The 21,921-nt window shown below is 37.9% G+C and overlaps 1 protein-coding gene across 4 annotated transcripts in view; it reads right to left on the bottom strand.

Annotated features, from left to right (window-relative positions):
• The window catches only part of CLHC1 (clathrin heavy chain linker domain containing 1), a 52,169-nt gene that overhangs the window by 27,482 nt on the left and 2,766 nt on the right, over positions 1 to 21,921 (bottom strand). For 2 of the 4 annotated variants that reach the window (XM_079941079.1, XM_079941078.1), the window contains exons 2-8: positions 19,943 to 20,196; positions 15,832 to 16,019; positions 12,940 to 13,070; positions 11,145 to 11,346; positions 10,917 to 11,029; positions 10,458 to 10,542; positions 820 to 926 (exon numbers count right to left, since the gene is read on the bottom strand). In XM_079941079.1, the coding sequence (XP_079797205.1) occupies positions 820 to 926; positions 10,458 to 10,542; positions 10,917 to 11,029; positions 11,145 to 11,346; positions 12,940 to 13,070; positions 15,832 to 16,019; positions 19,943 to 20,119 (1,003 nt within the window). In that variant the 5' untranslated portion in view covers positions 20,120 to 20,196. Of the gene's footprint in view, positions 1 to 819; positions 927 to 10,457; positions 10,543 to 10,916; positions 11,030 to 11,144; positions 11,347 to 12,939; positions 13,071 to 15,831; positions 16,020 to 19,942; positions 21,758 to 21,921 lie in introns of those variants that run through there. The other 2 variants (XM_079941077.1, XM_079941080.1) reach the window with 2 other exon arrangements.

Here is a 21,921-nt window from a genome sequence, read left to right as displayed (position 1 = left end):
AGGTACGACACTAAAATCTCAATCCCTAAAAGAAAAAAAACTCATAAATTAGATTTCAACAAATTAAAGACTTCTACTCTAAGAAAGACACTGTTAAGAGAATGAAAAGACAAGCCACAAACTGGGAGAAAATATTTGCATCATATATCTGGTAAAGGATTTTTATTCATAGAATGGAACACTACGCAGCAAAAAAAAAAGAATAAATTATTGATAGATGCAATAACATGGATGAATTTCAAAATAATTAGGCTAAGTGCAAGAAATCAGTCAAAAAAGGATACCTACTATATGATTCCATTTATATAAAATTCTCGAAAATGCAAACTAATCTTTGGTGACTGAAAGCAGATTAGTAGTTGCCTGGGGACTTGAGGGAAGCTCTGGGAGGGAGACCAATGGGAGGGGTGGGGAGTAGTGGGAGGGAGGGATCACTGAGGGAATGAGGGAACTTTTGGAGGATACATATGTCAAAACCTAACAAACTGTACAGTTTATGTACAATTTAGTGTATGTATGTCAACTCACCACAACAAGGCTGTTTTTTAAAGGAAGTGGAGCAAATCTGACAAAATATTAACATTTATTAAAACTTGATAGCAAGTACATGGCTGTTATTTATGTTTCTCAAACTTTTCTGTATACTTGAAATATTTCATAATTTAATTTGGAAAACCTAATCAAACCCCTTAATGTTACAGGTAAGGAAACTGAGTAAATGGTAGACCTTGTTTCCCAGTTCAATACTCTTCCCATTCTATCAGGAAAAAAAAAAGTATAATTAGCATACATATGTAAGGTTCAGAGAGAAATGCTTACCCTTAAATTTACTCACTGTCCCAATGTTTTGAAGAATTCTTCTAGGACTGTTTGCTGCAAAATAAACTGCCTTTTCATATTCTCCAAGTGAGATTAATTCATTCAACCTACAGCCAGTGCATTTCATTATATAGTAGTACACAAAAAAAGAAAAGTGATTAGAAATGTCTAATACAGACTAAACATAGTAGCATAGTAATACAGAAAAGCACCTCTAATAAACTATAACTAGATTCATTCACTCTGTGAGATACTCTTTCACTTCCTTCCCTAATATTGTCTTTTGTAGCCTCAGAATAAGACTCACCTGCCAGGTGATGTGAACCTGATCCTGTACCTTATTCCTATAGTGCTGAGAGCAAGCCATAGAAAGAGCAACTGAATTTATTCCGTTGAAAGAACTTCAACTGAATTTACAATGAGCTCAGATTTTTTTTCTCTCATATTATCTCCAGAAGAAAAGAGGAACCAGGGGAAAGAAGGGCAATCTGCTTAAAGGCTCAGCCTAGGGGAAATATTAATTGCACACAAAGGCTGCCAAGTTGAAGATCAAGAAGTGTCCTTGGTATTCAGAAGCCTTAGTTGTTCGGCCAGGAATCAGACTCCCAACTAAATGTGAGACTAATTCAAAGAAGAAAAGATAATAGTTCAGATACCTTAAGCTTCTACTCCTCTTCCTAGGGCAAAACATCCCCAACTCAGTCCTTACAATTAAAACTATGGCGGGGGGAATCGGGAAGATGGCGGAAGAGTACGACACGGAGATCACCTTCCTCCCCACAGATACATCAGAAATACATCTACATGTGGAACAACTCCTACAGACCACCTACTGAACGCTGGCAAAAGACCTCAGACCTCCCAAAAGGCAAGAAACTCCCCACGTACCTGGGTAGGGCAAAAGAAAAAAGAATAAACAGAGACAAAAGAATAGGGACGGGACCTGCACCAGTGGGAGGGAGCTGTGAAGGAGGAAAGGTTTCCACATACTAGGAAGCCCCTTCGCGGGCGGAGACTGCGGGGGGCGGAGGGGGGAAGCTTCTGAGCGGCGGAGGAGAGCACAGCAACAGGGGTGCGGAGGGCAAAGCGGAGAGATTCCTGCACAGAGGATCGGTGCCGACCAGCACTCACCAGCTCGAGAGGCTTGTCTGCTCACCCGTGGAGGCGGGCGGGGCTGGGAGCTGAGGCTCAGGCTTCGGTCAGAGCGTAGGGAGAGGACTGGCGGCGTGAACACAGCCTAAAGGGGTTAGTGCGCCACGGCTAGCCGGGAGGGAGTCCGGAGAAAATTCTGGACCTGCTGAAGAGGCAAGAGACTTTTTCTTCCCTCTGTTTCCTGGTACGCGAGGAGAGGGGATTAAGAGCACTGCGTAAAGGAGCTCCAGAGACAGGCGCGAGCCGGGGCTAACAGCGCGGACTCCAGAGACGGGCATGAGACGCTAAGGCTGCTGATGCCGCCACCAAGAAGCCTGTATGCAAGCACAGGTATGGACACCCCCCTTCCGGGGAGCCTGTGCAGCCCGCCACTGCCAGGGTCCCGGGATCCAGGGACAGCTTCCCTGAGAGAACGCACGGCGCGCCTCAGGCTGGTGCAACGTCAGGCTCGCCCCGCATCCGCACCCCTCCCTCCCCCCGGCCTGAGTGAGCCAGAGCCCCAGAGTCAGCTGCTCCATTAACCCCGTCCTGTCTGAGCGAAGAACAGAACAGACGCCCTCAGGCGACCTACACGTAGAGGCAGGACCAAATCCAAAGCTGAGCCCCAGGAGCTGTGCGAACAAAGAAGAGAAAGGTAAATCTCTCACAGCAGCCTCAGGAGCAGCGGATTAAACCTCCACAATCAACATGATGTACCCTGCATCTGTGGAATACCTGAATAGACAACGAATCATCCCAAATTGAGGAGGTGGACTTTGGGAGCAGCGATATATATATATATATATATATATTTTTTTTTCCCCTTTTTCTCTTTCTGAGTGTGTATGTGTATGCTTCTGTGTGTGATTTTGTCTGTATAGCTTTGCTTTTACCATTTGTCCTAGCGTTCTGCCTGTCCATTTTTTTTCTTTTTTAAAAAAATTTTTTCTTAATAATTATTTTTAATTTTAATAACTTTATTTTATCTTACTTTATTTTATTTTATTTTCTTTCCTTCCTTCTTCCTTCCTCCTCCCTCCCTCCCTCCCTCCTTTCTTTCTTTCTTTCCTCCTCCCTCCCTCTCTCCCTCCCTCCCTCTCTCCCTTCCTCCCTCTCTCTCTCTCTCTTTTCTTTCTTTCTTTCTTTCTTTCTTTCTTTCTTTCTTTCTTTCTTCCTTCCTTCCTTTCTTCCTTCCTTTCTTTCTTTCTTCTCCCTTTTCTTCTAAGCCGTGTGGATGAAAGGCTCTTGGTGCTGCAGCCAGGAGTCAGTGCTGTGCCTCTGAGGTGGGAGAGCCTACTTCAGGACACTGGTCCACAAGAGACCTCCCAGCTCCACATAATATCAAACGGCGAAAATCTCTGAGAGATCTCCATCTCAACACCAGCACCCAGCTTCACTCAATGACCAGCAAGCTACAGTGCTGGATACCCTATGCCAAACAACTAGCAAGACAGGAACACAACCCCACCCATTAGCAGAGAGGCTGCCTAAAATCATAATAAGGCCACAGACACCCCAAAACACACCACCAGACGTGGACCTGAACACCAGAATGACAAGATCCAGTCTCATCCACCAGAACACAGGCACTAGTCCCCTCCACCAGGAAGCCTACACAACCCACTGAACCAACTTTAGCCACTGGGGACAGACACCAAAAATAATGGGAACTATGAACCTGCAGCCTGCAAAAAGGAGACCTCAAACACAGTAAGATAAGCAAAATGAGAACACAGAAAAACACACAGCAGATGAAGGAGGAAGATACAAACCCACCAGACCTAACAAATGAAGAGGAAATAGGCAGTGTACCTGAAAAAGAATTCAGAATAATGATAGTAAAGATGATCCAAAATCTTGGAAATAGAATAGACAAAATGCAAGAAATATTTAACAAGGACCTAGAAGAACTAAAGATGAAACAAGCAATGATGAACAACACAATAAATGAAATTAAAAATACTCTAGATGGGATCAATAGCAGAATAACTGAGGCAGAAGAACGGATAAGTGACCTGGAAGATAAAATAGTGGAAATAACTACTGCAGAGCAGAATAAAGAAAAAAATGAAAAGAACTGAGGACAGTCTCAGAGACCTCTGGGACAACATTAAATGCACCAACATTCGAATTATAGGGGTTCCAGAAGAAGAAGAGAAAAAGAAAGGGACTGAGAAAATATTTGAAGAGATTATAGTTGAAAACATCCCTAATATGGGAAAGGAAATGGTTAATCAAGTCCAGGAAGCACAGAGAGTGCCATACAGGATAAATCCAAGGAGAAATACGCCAAGACACATATTAATCAAACTGTCAAAAATTAAATACAAAGAAAACATATTAAAAGCATCAAGGGAAAAACAACAAATAACACACAAGGGAATCCCCATAAGGTTAACAGCTGATCTTTCAGCAGAAACTCTGCAAGCCAGAAGGGACTGGCAGGACATATTTAAAGTGACGAAGGAGAAAAACCTGCAACCAAGATTACTCTACCCAGCAAGGATCTCATTCAGATTTGATGGAGAAATTAAAACCTTTACAGACAAGCAAAAGCTGAGAGAGCTCAGCACCACCAAACCAGCTTTACAACAAATGCTAAAGGAACTTCTCTAGGCAAGAAACACAAGAGAAGGAAAAGACCTACAATAACGAACCCAAAACAATTAAGAAAATGGGAATAGGAACATACATATCGGTAATTACCTTAAATGTAAATGGATTAAATGCTCCCACTAAAAGACACAGACTGGCTGAATGGATACAAAAACAAGACACATCTATATGCTGTCTAAAAGAGACCCACTTCACACCTAGAGACACATACAGACTGAAAGTAAGGGGATGGAAAAAGATATTTCATGCAAATGGAAACCAAAAGAAAGCTGGAGTAGCAATCCTCATATCAGAAAAAATAGACTTTAAAATAAAGACTATTAAAAGAGACAAAGACGGACACTACATAATGATCAAGGGATTGATCCAAGAAGAAGATATAACAATTGTAAATATTTATGCACCCAACATAGGAGCACCTCAATACATAAGGCAAATACTAACAGCATAAAAGGGGAAATCGACGGTAACATATTCATAGTAGGAGGACTTTAACACCCCACTTTCACCAACGGACAGATCATCCAAAATGAAAATAAATAAGGAAACACAACCTTTAAATGACACATTAAACAAAATGGACTTAATTGATATTTATAGGACATTCCATCCAAAAACAACAGAATACACAGAATTTTCCTCAAGTGCTCATGAAACATTCTCCAGGATAGATCATATCTTGGGTCACAAATCAATCCTTGGTAAATTTAAGAAAATTGAAATTGTATCAAGTATCTGTTCCGACCACAACGCTATAAGACTAGATATCAATTACAGGAAAAGATCTGTATAAAATACAAACACATGGAGGCTAAACAATACACTACTTAATAACGAAGTGATCACTGAAGAAATCAAAGAGGAAATAAAAAAATACCTAGAAACAAATGACAATGGAGACACGAAGACCCAAAACCTATGGGATGCAGGAAAAGCAGTTCTAAGAGGGAAGTTTATAGCAATACAATCCTACCTGAAGAAACAGGAAACATCTCGAATAAACAACCTAACCTTGCACCTAAAGCAATTAGAGAAAGAAGAACAAAAAAAACCCAAAGTTAGCAGAAGGAAAGAAATCATAAAAATCAGATCAGAAATAAATGAAAAAGAAATGAAGGGAACGATAGCAAAGATCAATAAAACTAAAAGCTGGTTCTTTGAGAAAATAAACAAAATTGATAAACCATTAGCCAGACTCACCAAGAAAAAAAGGGAGAAGACTCAAATCAATAGATTAGAAATGAAAAAGCAGAAGTAACAACTGACACTGCAGAAATACAAAAGATCATGAGAGATTACTACAAGCAACTCTATGCCAATAATAGGACAACCTGGAAGAAATAGACAAATTCTTAGCAATGCACAACCTGCCAAGACTGAATCAGGAAGAAATAGAAAATATGAACAGACCAATCACAAGCACTGAAATTGAAACTGTGATTAAAAATCTTCCAACAAGCAAAAGCCTAGGACCAGATGGATTCACAGGCGAATTCTATCAAACATTTAGAGAAGAGCTAACACCTATCCTTCTCAAACTCTTCCAAAATATAGCAGAGGGAGGAACACTCCCAAACTCATTCTACGAGGCTACCATCACCCTGATACCAAAACCAGACAAAGAAAGAAAACTACAGGCCAATATCACTGATGAACATAGATGCAAAAATCCTCAACAAAATACTAGCAAAAAGAATCCAACAGCACATTAAAAGGATCATACACCATGATCAAGTGGGGTTTATTCCAGGAATGCAAGGATTCTTCAATATATGCAAATCAATCAACGTGATACACCATATTAACAAATTGAAGGAGAAAAACCATATGATCACCTTAATAGATGCAGAGAAAGCTTTTGACAAAATTCAACACCATTTATGATAAAAACCCTCCAGAAAGTAGGCATAGAGGGAACTTTCCGCAACATAATAAAGGCCATATATGACAAACCCACAGCCAAAATCATCCTCAATGGTGAAAAACTGAAAGCATTTCCACTAAGATCAGGAACAAGACAAGGTTGCCCACTCTCACCACTCTTATTCAACATAGTTTTGGAACTGTTAGCCACAGCAATCAGAGAAGAAAAGGAAATAAAAGGAATCCAAATCAGAAAAGAAGTAAAGCTGTCACTGTTTGCAGATGACATGATACTATACATAGAGAATCCTAAAGATGCTACCAGAAAACTACTAGAGCTAATCAATGAATTTGGTAAAGTAGCAGGATACAAAATTAATGCACAGAAACCTCTGGCATTCCTATACACTAATGATGAAAAATCTGAAAGTGAAATCAAGAAAACACTCCCATTTACCATTGCAACAAAAAGAATAAAATATCTAGGAATAAACCTACCTAAGGAGACAAAAGACCTGTATGCAGAAAATTATAAGACACTGATGAAAGATATTAAAGATGATACAAACTGATGGAGAGATATACCATGTTCTTGGATTGGAAGAATCAACATTGTGAAAATGACTGTACTACCCAAAGCAATCTACAGATTCAATGCAATCCATATCAAACCACCACTGGCATTTTTCACTGAGCTAGGACAAAAAATTTCACAATTTGTATGAAAACACAAAAGACCCCGAATAGCCAAAGCAATCTTGAGAACGAAAAACAGAGCTGGGGGAATCAGGCTCTCTGACTTCAGACTATACTACAAAGCTACAGTAATCAAGACAGTATGGTACTGGCACAAAAACAGAAATATAGATCAATGGAACAGCATAGAAGGCCCAGAGATAAACCCACGCACATATGGTCACCTTATCTTTGATAAAGGAGGCAGGAATGTATAGTGGAGAAAAGACAGCCTCTTCAATAAGTGGTCCTGGGAAAACTGGACAGGTACATGTAAAAGTATGAGATTAGATCACTCCCTAACACCATACACAAAAATAAGCTCAAAATGGATTAAAGACCTAAATGTAAGGACAGAAACTATCAAAATATTAGAGGAATATACAGGCAGAACACTCTATGACATAAATCACAGCGAGATCCTTTCTGACCCACCTCCCAGAGAAATGGAAATAAAAACAAAAATAAACAAATGGGACCTAATGAAACTTCAAAGCTTTTGCACAGCAAAGGAAACAATAAACAAGACCAAAAGACAACCCTCAGAATGGGAGAAAATATTTGCAAATGAAGCAACTGACAAAGGATTAATCTCCAAAATTTACAAGCAGCTCATGCAGCTCAATAACAAAAAAACAAACAACCCAATCCAAAAATGGGCAGAAGACCTAAATAGACAGTTTTCCAAATAAGATATACAGACTCCCAACAAACACATGAAAGAATGCTCAACATCATTAATCACTAGAGAAATGCAAATCAAAACTACAATGAGGTATCATCTCACACCAGTCAGAATGGCCATCATCAAAAAATCTAGAAACAATAAATGCTGGAGAGGGTGTGGAGAAAAGCAGCGAACACTCTTGCACTGCTGGTGGGAATGTGAATTGGTTCAGCCACTATGGAGAACAGTATGGAGGTTCCTTAAAAAACTACAAATAGAACCACCATATGACCCAGCAATCCCACTACTGGGCATATACCCTGAGAAAACCAAAATTCAAAAAGAGTCATGTACCAAAATGTTCATTGCGGCTCTATTTACAATAGCCCGGAGATGGAAACAACCTAAGTGCCCATCATCGGATGAATGGATAAAGAAGATGTGGCACATATATACAATGGAATATTACTCAGCCATAAAAAGAAACGAAATTGAGCTATTTGTAATGAGGTGGATAGACCTAGAGTCTGTCATACAGAGTGAAGTAAGTGAGAAAGAAAAAGACAAATACCGTATGCTAACACATATAGATGGAATTTAAGAAAAAAAAATGTCATGAAGAACCTAGGGGTAAAGCAGGAATAAAGACACAGACCTCCTAGAGAACGGACTTGAGATTATGGGGAGGGGGAAGGGTGAGCTGTGACAGGGCGAGAGAGAGTCATGGGCATATACACACTAACAAACGTAGTAAGGTAGATAGCTAGTGGGAAGCAGCCGCATGGCACAGGGATATTGGCTCGGTGCTTTGTGACAGCCTGGAGGGGTGGGATAGGGAGGGTGGGAGGGAGGGAGACGCAAGAGGGAAGACATATGGGAACATATGTTTATGTATGACTGATTCACTTTGTTATAAAGCAGAAACTAACACACCATTGTAAAGCAATTATACCCCAATAAAGATGTTAAAAAAAAAAAAAAAACTACAATGAGGTATCATCTCACACCAGTCAGAATGGCCATCATCAAAAAATCTAGAAACAATAAATGCTGGAGAGGGTGTGGAGAAAAGCAGCGAACACTCTTGCACTGCTGGTGGGAATGTGAATTGGTTCAGCCACTATGGAGAACAGTATGGAGGTTCCTTAAAAAACTACAAATAGAACCACCATATGAGCCAGCAGTCCCACTACTGGGCATATACCCTGTGAAAACCATAATTCAAAAAGAGTCATGTCCCAAAATGTTCATTGCGGCTCTATTTACAAGAGCCCGGAGATGGAAACAACCTAAGTGTCCATCATTGGATGAATGAATAAAGAAGATGTGGCACATATATACAATGGAATATTACTCAGCCATAAAAAGAAACAAAATTGAGCTATTTGTATTGAGATGGATGGACCTAGAGTCTGTCATACAGAGTGAAGTAAGTCAGAAAGAGAAAGACAAATACCGCATGCTAACACATATATATGGAATTTAAGGGTAAAAAATGTCATGAAGAACCTAGGGGTAAGACAGGAATAAAGACACAGATCCACTGGAGAACGGACTTGAGGGTATGGGGAGGGGGAAGGGTGAGCTGTGACAAAGCAAGAGAGTGGCATGGACATATATACACTACCAAACGTAAAACACATAGCTAGTGGAAAGCAGCCGCACAGCACAAGGAGATCAGCTCGGTGCTTTGTGACCACCTAGAGGGGTGGGATAGGGAGGGTGGGAGGGAGGGAGACGCAAGAGGGAAGAGATATGGGAACATATGTATAACTGATTCACTTTGTTATAAAGCAGAAATTAACACACCATTGTAAAGCAATTATACTCCAATAAAGATGTAAAAAAAAAAAAAAAAAAAACTATGGCAAACAGGATTTAAAGAGTGTTGCAAATGAATGTGGAACCGCAGAGGAGAAAAGCACCAAAGTAACATTAAGCAAATTACATAAAACTTTTAACCTCAACCAGGGTTTTTCTCTCGTATCTGAAGCTGATAGACTTAGAGGTGTAAGGAAATAATCCAGGCTTTGGTGCTCCTCAAAATGATCTTTACCCCTTTTTTGTACCATATCAACAAGCAAATCAACAGCTGAAAACTATTTAACATAGAAGACTAGGAATATTACATATTTCACTACATACTGGCCTCATAGCGTATGAATTAACCTCTTAAAGAATAAAGTCTTAGATCTCTAACCCTCTACTATAAAATATATATAATAATTTAATAAGTATTAGGGGGAAATATGCCTTCCTAATATGTCATAGGATGGAAATAATGAGAAAAAAAGGACTAAATTGGCTAGGATAATCTGACACAAGGTCATAAAAAAATATAAAATATAAAAATATAAATAAAACTTAACACTACAATCCACCTATAACCTCTGAAAAATCTCCTAGACCATCAATCTGGTATTTTTTCCACAAAGAATTTATTTTTTTAAATTCTAGCTTATTTTCTAATTTGTCTACTAGAGTAGAATTTTAAAATACAAAACCTAGAGACTACAACTCAAAAAGATGCAACATAAATGTGAAACATTTAATATCTTTAAATAAATATTAAATAAATCCTATAATATCTTAACAAGGAAAATCAAAAAGCTTTTTAAATATTTGCCTTTCAACGTAGTATAGCAAAATTTCAGCTTCTTTTGCCTTGCCTGGGTCATCTTCAAGTAGTTCCTCAACAATGCCTTGTTCACCTGTAAATATTGAAAGCACCACTGGATATTTAAGGTTATCAATCAATAGAAAATAACAAACATATAAATGTTTAATACCAACAACTTAATGCTATAGTTTCTAATAGCACCAACCTCTTCCTAAACTGAGTAGCTTCCCCATCCCTTTCTTCCTTATTTTCAGGTATTCTCTCCTTGGCTAACCAAGTCTACTCTTTACCAATTATTTGTCAGCTGTTGAAGGAAGAAGCCCACAGGGTAACAGAGACCTAACAGAAGTAAGTACATTTTTAGTTTCTTTAAACTCAGCCTAGGAAAATCCCCATTCTTTAGCTTTCTGGAGAAAAAAAATGTTTTCCATTATTCATGTTAATTAATAAATATAGATCCTCTACCGTGTAAATCTTTATTTTTCTCAATGTGCTCCATGAAGTCTTGAAATGATCTGCTCATATCAGATTTTACCCACAAAGTAAGTGCCTGTGAAATAATCTGCAGTCTTTGATGACTATAAAGATAAAAAACATTAACAATATGCTGAACCTAAAATCAAATAGTGGAATCTTAAAATAAACACAAATAAAAGCTTCAAACTGTAAAAAGTATATATTCAACTTTCATACCGGAACTGTAATTCATTGTTCAGATTTTCAGCTAAATCTCGCCGTTCTAATACCACAATCATTTCCTCATCTAAATCTGCCTTCCTCTGAGCTGGTAAATATTTTTTTGACATAAGTTGCTCAATTTCTGCAGATTTATCTTCAAGATGTTTCAAGTATTTAGTGAGAGCATCTAAACTGACAGATTCTTGGAGAGTCATGCCTAAGGGAAAAGGGAACAAATCAAACAAGCCAAGCCACGTGTGGGACTCTTGTGCTCAAACAGCAAGTCTTAGCAAAATAGGTCAGATGGTTGGCTATGTTAAGAAATAATTAAGAAATTGTAGCATGAACTTGAAGATTATTGAACATAAACAGAATTAGCATACATTCCTAAATGGCTGGTAGTTTTAAACAAATCATCAATGAAGACTTAGTGAAGACTGATGGTCCAAACCTTAGCATTTTAAGAAAAAAAATTTTCAGGACCGCATCACCACATCTTGCAAACCCCTAAATATCAATCTTATTCAGTAACACCAAGAACTTTTGCCTAATAATTCAGGATTCCTGTTCAATGATTTTTCCCTAATCAAACTTTCCATTAGTCTACTACAACTAACCCCAGGGTAATCTGTTTATTCTCTCCAATGCAAAGTTTATAAATGCCTGCCAAATCTTCAGTCCTTTCTCCCTCGGTCATTGTCCCCTCTATTCATTATTCATAACTGCCCCCCACATACACACACACTTCAAATGACTTTCATTCTCATTCAGACCAATTGTTGCCTTTAAAGGCACACCTCAAAATTCTCTTCAAGAAACCCCCCTGGATTAACCCTAATCAATTTCAGTCATTCCCTTACACCCTGTATCCCTTCAGCATTTAATCAATTTGTCAGCTATTTTGTACTTATTCATATGTATCTTATTTGTAGTCTGCTAGTCATAATTTTATACTTGAAAGTGAATCTAGTCCCTGCTTCAATCAATCATAGGATGATCATTCAACCTCAGTTAAAATCCTCTGGTGTGGGGTAGCTCATTATCTCAAGACATAGCTTCTTCCATTGAAACCAAATCTGACTTCCTAAAATTTCCACTTATTGATTCTGCCTCTGGATAAACACTAGTTGGAATTTTGAAAAGTTTTGAATGCAGTTATCTATTCTCAAAGTCTTTCTTTACTCCAGGATGTATATTTGCAATTCCTCTATCCATTCATCATACAAATCTCTCAATATTCTGGAGGAATTCCAGGATATACTCCAATTTCTTAAAATGTGGCTTGGCTGAAAATGAGGAATCAGTGAATGCTGACATCAATGTGAATCAACAATATTCACCATAACTTTACGTACCACAGTTTTTTCACATATTTCATGGGTTCTCAAACTATAAAATGCATCAGAATAACCTGGAGAACTTGTTAAAACACTGACTGCTGGGCTCCACCACCCGACCCCGACTCCCATCCCTGGAATTTCTGACAGAGTAAATCTGCAGCAGGACAAAAAAATTTGCATTTCTAACAGGTTCCCAGGTAATGCTGATGTTGATGTAGGAATCACACTTTAAGAGCCACTGTACTATACTTTATATAATCCAGCCAGACTGGAACTCTTTCAATCGTTTAGGGTTGTTAAGTTTTCTCATTCCCTTGTATGTACCTAGAGGCCAGACTAAAGCTGTTTGTAAAGTCTGGCTAAAGTCCCGATATACTTGGAAGATATATACATGGTAACACATATATATTAATTTGTGTAACTGGAAACAGTTGGAATTTCTCTCAAATATTTTAAACAAAATACTGTACCTGGAATAGGTTTTGAAGGATCTTTGCAGTAAATACAACATTGTTCTTTTGTGTCATACTCTGCCCTAAGTTGTTTCATTTCATCTATTTGCAATTGAATCTTTGAGGAATTATTTTCAATAAGCCTCATCCTGAAAAACAGAAAGGCTTTTTTATGTTTCTTTCAACGAATTATTTAATCATACAATTCAAAGTAAAACAGGTTAAATTATTACTTTAATCTGGCTAATTATCATTTTGTACCGTTATGAACGTAGACGGAAGTTTACAAAAGAATGCCTAGGAAGTTAACTAACCTCACAAGTGAGGAACAATTTTCTTTCAAAGCATCAATAAAATCTTATACTGCCTATGATTTGTAACCTTATTGGAAATTTGTAAGTATTAAACATAATAATCTAGCCGCAAAGTACTATGTCTATTCCCTTTAGTTGAAAATTACCTTTGCAATTTAAAAATTATTTTTGTTAAGTAATTGTATTAGTTTCCTGTTGCTGCTATAACAAATCACCACAAACTTGGTGGCTTAAAACAGCAGAAATCTATTCTTTCACAGTTCTGGAGGCCAGAAGTCCAGTATTAGTATCAGTGGGCCAAAATTTGTGTTTTTAGGATTGTGCTTCCTCTAGAAGCTCTAGGGGAGCATCCATTCCTTGCCTCCTCCAGCTTCCAAGGGCTGCCGGCCTTCTGTGGCTGCATCACTTCAATCTCTGCCTCCGAGGTAATGATGCTTTTTCCCCTTGTGTCTGTGTCAATGCTCCCTCTACCTCTCTGTATAAGGACACTTGTGATGGTATTTTGGACCCACCTGCATAATCCAAGATAATCTCCCTAGCTCAAGATCCTTAATGTAATCATATCTGCAAAGATCCTTTTTCCAAACAAAGTAACATTTCCAGGATTAGGACCTATTTCTTTGGGGATCATTATTCAGCCTACTCTATTAATTTTGATTCTAGAGCTAGAGGAATGATAGCATCTTGAGATAAAACTGAGTTCATCCAGAAATGGAGGTTTTAAAGACCAAGAAGTAAATAAAACCTTCTTTTAAGCATTATTTGAAATTTACTTCCTAGTTTATCACCAATATTTTGGCCCAGGGAGGAAATAATAGATTAAAATCAGTTAGCTACATAAATGTTACAAGAGTTTTGGTAAATTAAAAACAAGTTTGTCAGTAGATAACCGCTACCTAAGTCTGATTACTATATAGAGTTCTTGGTAACTACAGATGGCTCAGAGTAGGAGCTTGCAGTATTTATGAAAGAGGGACTGTGGAAATAAAATATCCTTGGCTTTCATCCAAACAGTTATGCTTTAGGAAGAAAGACATGTTAAAAGTAAACAGACTTTCGAAAAAATTGAAAGCAGGGACTCAGACAGATACTTGTACATGAATGTTCATGGTGGCACAAGTCACAATAGCCAAAAGTGGAAAAAACTCAAGTACCCATCAACTGATAAGTAGATGAAATATGGTACATACAAACAATGGAATATTATTCAGCTATAAAAAGGAATTAAGCTCCAATACATGCTACAACATGGATGAGAAGGTATCCAGTCCTTGCTCCTATCCACAGCTACTTTTATGATCTCTTTATCTTTGACAATTTCACTACAGTAAATCTAGTTGAGTATTTCTTATTACTTACAATGGGATTCTTTGGTCTTCCAGAATCTGTGAATTGATATCTTTCACCAGTTCTAGAAAATTCTCAGCCATATTCTCTTCAAATATTGTCTCTGTCCCATATTCTCTTCTCTTTGAGTTGCGATTAGACATAATAATATAACTTTCTCACTCTGTCCTCCATGGTTTTTTTATAATAGCTTTATGGAAATATAGTTCGTATACCTTAAAATTCACCCTTGTAAAGTATACAATTCAGTGAATTTTAGCATATTCAAAGAGCTGTGCAAATACTACCATTTCTAGTTCCAGAACATTTCATCACCCCCAAAATAAGCCCTGGATCTGTTAGCAGTCTGCTAAGCAGAAGGCAATTTTCCATGCAGTCCTCAAAGGTGGAGCAGTTTACCTCTTGTTCACTCTTCAAGGGTGTAGCCCTTTATCATCCCAGCTTTATATGGGGAGGATTTCCCAGTAGACTACACCCCTTGGGCAGATAGATCCTGGGCTCTGTCTTTTGTACCCCTGTGCCACAGACTAAAAACTAAAGCTTATGGTCACTAGTTTTAATAAATGCTTTCAGGGTCAAAGAAGTTTTAGTGCTTCTCTATCTTTTGTCTTCTGTTATGATTTTGCCCTAATATTTCTGTCACTGCCCTATCAGCTTCCTGTTACTTTTGGAAAAAAATTTCTTTACCATCTTATGTGGCATATTTTCCCAATAGGAAGATCTATCCCAACATCTAGCAAGCCACATTACCAGAAGTGAAGGTCAAATTTTACATAATTTTCCAGGTTGACTTGAAGTTATCTGTAATAATTTACCCATCAATTACCAAATGGAACACTGAAAATCTGAGACTACTTAGCAAGAATGAGCATTTTATCCTCTCCCAGTAGGTTATTTATCTTTGTGCATCAGAGCATTAAGTGCTCTATTTCAGATGGTAATCATGAAATTGTACTATTAAACCTTCCATGCAAGAAATCACCTGGAGCAATTATCTGTATCCCTCATTTTATGATACTACAATGTGCCTCCAATTATCCTAAGAGATATTATAAAATTCTCAAACAGAATTAGTATTATTTTTCAAGTAAAAATATAGTAATTTCAATAAGAAGGGTAACATAAAAACATGGCTTTAAAATAAAATTGAAATTGAAAAAGAGTAAGAACCACTGGTTATAGTTACAATGGCTAGTTAACATAACAAAGTAACAATTATCACTTTTGGGCTACTTACTAATATACTTACTTTGCTTTAAGTTGAGTTATTCTTTTCCTATGATATACCAATGCTGTGGGCTCTCCTGCCAAAACTTTAAGTTTTCCATGAAGATGAAATGCAGTTCTCTGGCTTTTCTTTATTGTCTCAATAAAGGCATCGTATTCTTTTTTGATTGAAGTAAGAATGGATTTGTATGCAGTGACATACTCTATTACCTAAAATATGATTTTTTTCTAGAAGACTATGGATCAAAAGACTTGCAAATACAGATTATAGATTTTTTTTAATGAAACATGATGGGCAATTATAAATCTAAAATTTTACAAATTTGAGCTTGCATTCATATGCAAATACCACTATTAAAGACAGTTAATTGTTACTGAATATATGCTCTTTGTGAATCATTACAATCCTGTGAGCTTAAATATGAGAGAGAGAAAAAAAAACATGTTTTTTGCTCTACTAGGAATTAACACATACATTATATGAGGTCAGATAAAACCAATACCAGATCTAATTATCTCAATTCTGGATCTCTTAAATACCATTACATATCGTCCCTCATTACCTCCAAGTCTAGTCTCTGAAGGACTTCATTCAGACCTTAAAATCCTGGACTCCTTTCTCTTCCCTGTTTTTCTAACCCATCTGCTCCAACTAGCTGATCAATACTCTCAATTCCAAACTGCATTTCTAATCCCAAGATGTCAAGTGCAACTGGAGAAAACCCTTCATACCTTACATTCATGGTTTACAATGGTGTTTAAGTACATAATATCTCTGGAAGGATAATGGAAGAGAATGGAAACCTACAGAGAAGGAAAGGAAAACAGAAACTTACAGAGAAGGAAACCTACATAATATCTCTGGATTGTTAATAGAAGAAAACAGAAACCTACAGAGAAGGAAAGGGAAGTAGGGTCTAAGATGAGAAGGACCAGACTTTCCACTGTGTACTCTTATTGGTTCTTTTACTTTTCTTTTCTTTTTTTTTTTTCCTGGTTAATCTTGTGTAGGCATTACCCACACAAAGAAACAATAATAACTAAGGAGCACTTTAAAGAAGTTAAAAAACAAAAAAAATTAAAAATAATTTATGGTTGCCAAATTCTGCTCACAAGGATTTTGGAAGGTGTCAAGGCATATAAAGAATAGATGTGATCAATCCACAGTTTTCTCTGAAAGATACAATTAGGCTTTCTACCTTTACTATATCTCTAGTCTCTGGTATACCACACTGTTAGCTAGAAAATACCTAGAAAAAATTATCCAGGTAGACATCTGGTCTATCAAGAAATTGTATAAGGAGGGGAGTTCCCTGGTGGTCTAGTGGTTAGGATTCGATGCTTTCACTGCCATGATCTGGGTTCAATCCCTGGTAGAGGAACTGAGATCCCGCAAGCCATGCGGCCAAAAAAAAAATGGTATAAGGAGATAATTGCTCAATGCCAAGCACCAGGAAAGGATATCTGAATGGGAGATATTGGTCATCTTTTTGACATGACCATACTACCTAACCACCCAAAGGACTGCCACCCAGCAACTTTCAATAAAATAGGGGTCATTAATCTGTGGTCTTCCAAATTAAATACCCCACGGTTCCTGGCCATCCTCTATTCCACAAGCCTCTATGAGGTGCTGCAACAATTCAAAACAACTCAGATATGTTGATGGATAGAAAACAGACTTGTAGTAACATCATGATCAGCTCCCATATGGTTTTGCTAGAAGAAATAGATTTCAGAACACCCATAGAGTCTTTAAGAATGCACAGAAAATGCATTAAAGTAAAGGAGGGAAACTTGTATGCCAGAGGTAGAACAGTTTTGCTTGGTCTACAAAATATTTTAAAATTTAGGAAATTTCACCCCAAACCCAAATTTTCAGGTTCTCTTGAAAACTGAAAAATCTACCAATGTGGAACCCCCGTTCCTTAATGGCAGTAATCAGCTGGAGCTTTAGATTGGATTGTTTTTTCATTTTACCACCATCCCCATGATTCCTTATTCTGTTAAAGCCAGTACACTTAACTCTTTTATATGACCTTCTTGGCCTCTAGGGATTCAAGTTTCAGACTCCGGTATTAAGGTTTCCATTAACTCCCCCCAAAACAGAGCCATCCTTACCAGGTACAGGGATCTGAGGGAGAGGAGGAATGGTATCCATTCCACCTCAGCCCCTACACACGAATATACACTATTTGTACAACACGCTACCAGGATGCAAAAGGCCAGTCACTTTCTGGAGTCCAATTACCTCCATAATTCACCCTTATCTGTTGAAGCTCACTCTTCCTAGCTTTGGTTTTCTTTGCTTACTAAGTCCTTTGCTTACTAAGTCCTTGGCTCTCTCTGCAACGTACCCTCAACTCTTGTTACACAGCCTCAGGTCCTCCTTGCTTTGATTTAGGCATGGTTCTCTAGGCCAAGTCCTCTATCTTTGATTTTAAACAGAATTTGGTATTTGTTCTCTGGTTCTAAGTACTCAGAGATGCAAACTGACACTTTCATCTTTTACCCAACCAGATCCTTCCGAGAAGGAAGATTAGAGAAGGCAGGCATTAATAGTTTATTAACAATCAAATGTGTTGGAATAACATGAAAATGGAAAGGCAGATTATCTTACTGAGAAGTTAGAATAAAAGTTTCTCTAAGTACCAAATGATTTCTATTTCAGATCCCCTCTCAGTACTGAAGAATAGGATACTTCACAATGTACAAATGTACCATTTATAACTGTACAATGTACAAACAGTCCAAATGGAAATCCTGGGGGGTAGGGAGAAAAGGACTAAAGATACAGAAATTATCTTTTATTTAATCCCATGTCTTTTCTCTAAGAATTAAATTTACCAAAGCTCCTCCAAAATGACGTCACTATAACTATACTAATTTAAAGCAGAGAGCTCTTCATGGAAGAAAACTTCTGACAAGTGTTAGCATTTAGACATGCAAAGATAAGTATGTTACAATTATGATAACTTTCCTTTGCTGATTTCACACAAGTAGAGTCTCAGCATGATTCTTGATATTTATAAAACCTATTCAATACACTACCTTCAGTACCTTTAAATATTCACCTAATACATTCCTTAATGACTAAAACACCAAAACAATTTCATTGATCATATCAACTTATAAAATGAAGCTAATCTGCCAGTGTACCAGTTCCAAAAGACAGATTTTCCAGATGACTTAAAAGGAAGAAAAGATTTTTTCCATTTTATACTTTTATGGATAAGCATCAATTTTCTTAATTCCACTTGTAGGTATATATCACTACTTTGTGTTCACTTTTCCTTAGAGTGAGGCACTATATTTTTATTTAGAGGAGAAATAAGACTCAGTGTGTAATGTTTAAAATTTAAACAAAACACTGAGTTCCTATTTTGCCTATGGCTGTTTTACTCAGAGACCAATAGTTTACAGAAGTCTTCACATAAGTAATAATTTCTTCTAGGTAAGGAGGAAAGAGTGCTGACTTCACTGATTTGACTGTCAGGGCATCTTACGTGGGTAAAAAAAAAAGTGAGATAAAAAAATGAGGATCGGTGGCCATATTGCAATTGTTGTTAAGGAAAAGCAGGTATTTCTAGAACCTTGAAAAGCAAAATCAAATGTTACATAAAGCCACAGCATTTTCTTACCTCCATATTTCCAACATTCAGTGCAGTTAAACCCCTTGTTTACCATGCCTATCTAGACCTCTAATCTACAAGGAGTCTCAATTTAATATGCTAGATCAAATCTAAACCAAGATTTTAATTATACCACAAACCAACCCAAAACAACAAAGAACTACCAGGTTCATGCTTACAGCCCAATTCCTAACAAATCAGATAATGATTTGAGATGGAAGGTCAAAGTGATATCAGAGGGCACAGCTAGGTTGTTGCTCAAAAACTGATAGCCTGCACTTAAGCTACAATAACTGAAACTCTCATTAACTGTCTAGTAATATAAATCCAGCATTGCATTTTCCCCATTCATCCCTTTCTGACAAATTGGATGAACTTCTCAAAACTGACAAATGGAATGTAGTCAAACAAGCAGTGGTGTTACTAAGGCAGGAATATTAGGTGTCAAGATAGACCATTTCTACTACATAAAAAATCTGTTGTCTTAAAGCATTATGATACCTTATCAAAAACGTTTCGGTATATGATGTAATATTCATCAGCAGGTCCTTCCTCATTACAGCCCACTCTTTCAGTTTCTGTAATTATGTATCTTTGCATTCTTTCCAAAAATTCCTTGTCACTTCTACTAATGATAGGAGGGAGAACTGCATGTTTATTTATTTCTTGGACAGACATATGTCACAGCCTGCACACCTGTTCACCAGAGAAAAGTCTTGACTTGCTTTTGCAACAAAGCCAAAACTTTTATAAGCCTGAAAGAAAAAGACCATCAATTAATCTAAAGCTTAAAATAAATTAAGTCAAATATTGATCTAGGGCTTCCCTGGTGGCGCAGTGGTTGAGAGTCCGCCTGCCGATGCAGGGGACACGGGTTCGTGCCCTGGTCCGGGAAGATCCCACATGCTGCGGAGCGGCTGGGCCCGTGAGCCATGGCTACTGAGCCTGCGCATCCGGAGACTGTGCTCCAAAACGGGAGAGGTCACAACAGTGAGAGGCCCGTGTACAAAAAAAAAAAAAAAAAAAGACCTAATTTATCTTTATATTGATGAACTGGATAATGAGAAATCAATTATAAGTGAACATAAAGTAGTTCCAACAAAGCAATAATCCATAAATGGATCAACAGTTTTCCTAAATAAGAAATCAATTTTTTTATTCATTCATTCAACCAATATTTACTGAGTGTCTATTAAGTGCCAGGCATTGTTTTATAGCTAGAGATTCAGCATTCCTCATTATCCTTCCCCACCCATATGCACTCCAGTGCATAATACAGTTATAAATAATATAAAGTCCCTGGTTCCTTGATAGCTTACAATCTATTAAGGGAGACAGACTATAAATAATGTAATTTCCGGGAATTCCCTGGCCGTCCAGTGGTTAGGGCTCAGCACTTTCATTGCCGTGGACCCAGTTCAATCCCAGGTCGGGGAACTAAGATTTTGCAAGCCGAGCAGCGCAGACGGAAAAAAAAAAATAATAATTTCAGATAGTAAAAGATAAAAGTCAAAGGAGGAAGGAATGGGTGTGATCACTGGGGAATGGGTGGTCACATCTGAACACCAGTGGCTTCCTATTACCCTTAGGATAAAATCCAAGTTCCTTTCCTTAGTCTATGAATGCCCTATAGGAACCAGGGACTTTTTCTCTGACCAAATCTAGTCTTTTCATGTCCCTGTCCTCCTCATAACCCCCATACGCTCCTATAAACTTGCTCTCTTACCTGAGGGTCTTGCATAATTCTCTCCCCATCCCTGCATTCCCTTCCCGCATCCTCACCTCTCCTCCATAAGATACATACAGTACTTCCACTCTCATTTACTTGGCTTTATTTTTCAGATCTCAGCCTATACAGCTCCAGGAAAGCTGCCCTGGATTCCCTTAAATTTGATCAAGTGCCACTGCTATGTTCTCCCATGTACTGTGCACTTCCTCTATCATGATATTATTACTCAGAATTCTGGTTATATTCTCTACCTCTCTCAGTAGGCTCTAAATTTGATAAGATCAGGAACCAAAACGTTCTCATTCCCCATCTTCCTTCCCCACCCATATGCATTCCAGTGCATAATACAGTTTCTAGCAGAGCACATGATGTCACCACCCACCCCACCCCCCAAAAAAAAGAAAGTTGATTATTAATCAGTAATCACTGAGCAATAATCTGGTCTGCTCAGAAGACATGACTTGTGCCCTCAAATCTGAACACAGCTAAAGTGATTGTTTCTCAGCATCTACAAAATGCCACTGAGTTACACAGAACAACTCAGATTACCTTGCACTCACTCATTCAAATTAGACACTTAGGGATACAGAGGAAACAAGTCACAAGTGCTCCTGGACAAGTATTGATTCTAGTTAAATGAACCTCTGCCACAGAGCAGAGAAGGCAGTGTGACCAGTGGGCACAACGGGCTACAAAAGCCCAGAGGGGCACCTCACTAGTCTGTGGGAGAGGGCAGGGAAATATTAGGGAA

This window comes from Stenella coeruleoalba (genome assembly GCF_951394435.1).
Source record: "Stenella coeruleoalba genome assembly, chromosome: 13".
NCBI lineage: Eukaryota > Metazoa > Chordata > Mammalia > Artiodactyla > Delphinidae > Stenella > Stenella coeruleoalba.
Note: the sequence above shows the minus strand (reverse complement) of the source record. Positions and strands in the feature narration are given on the sequence as shown.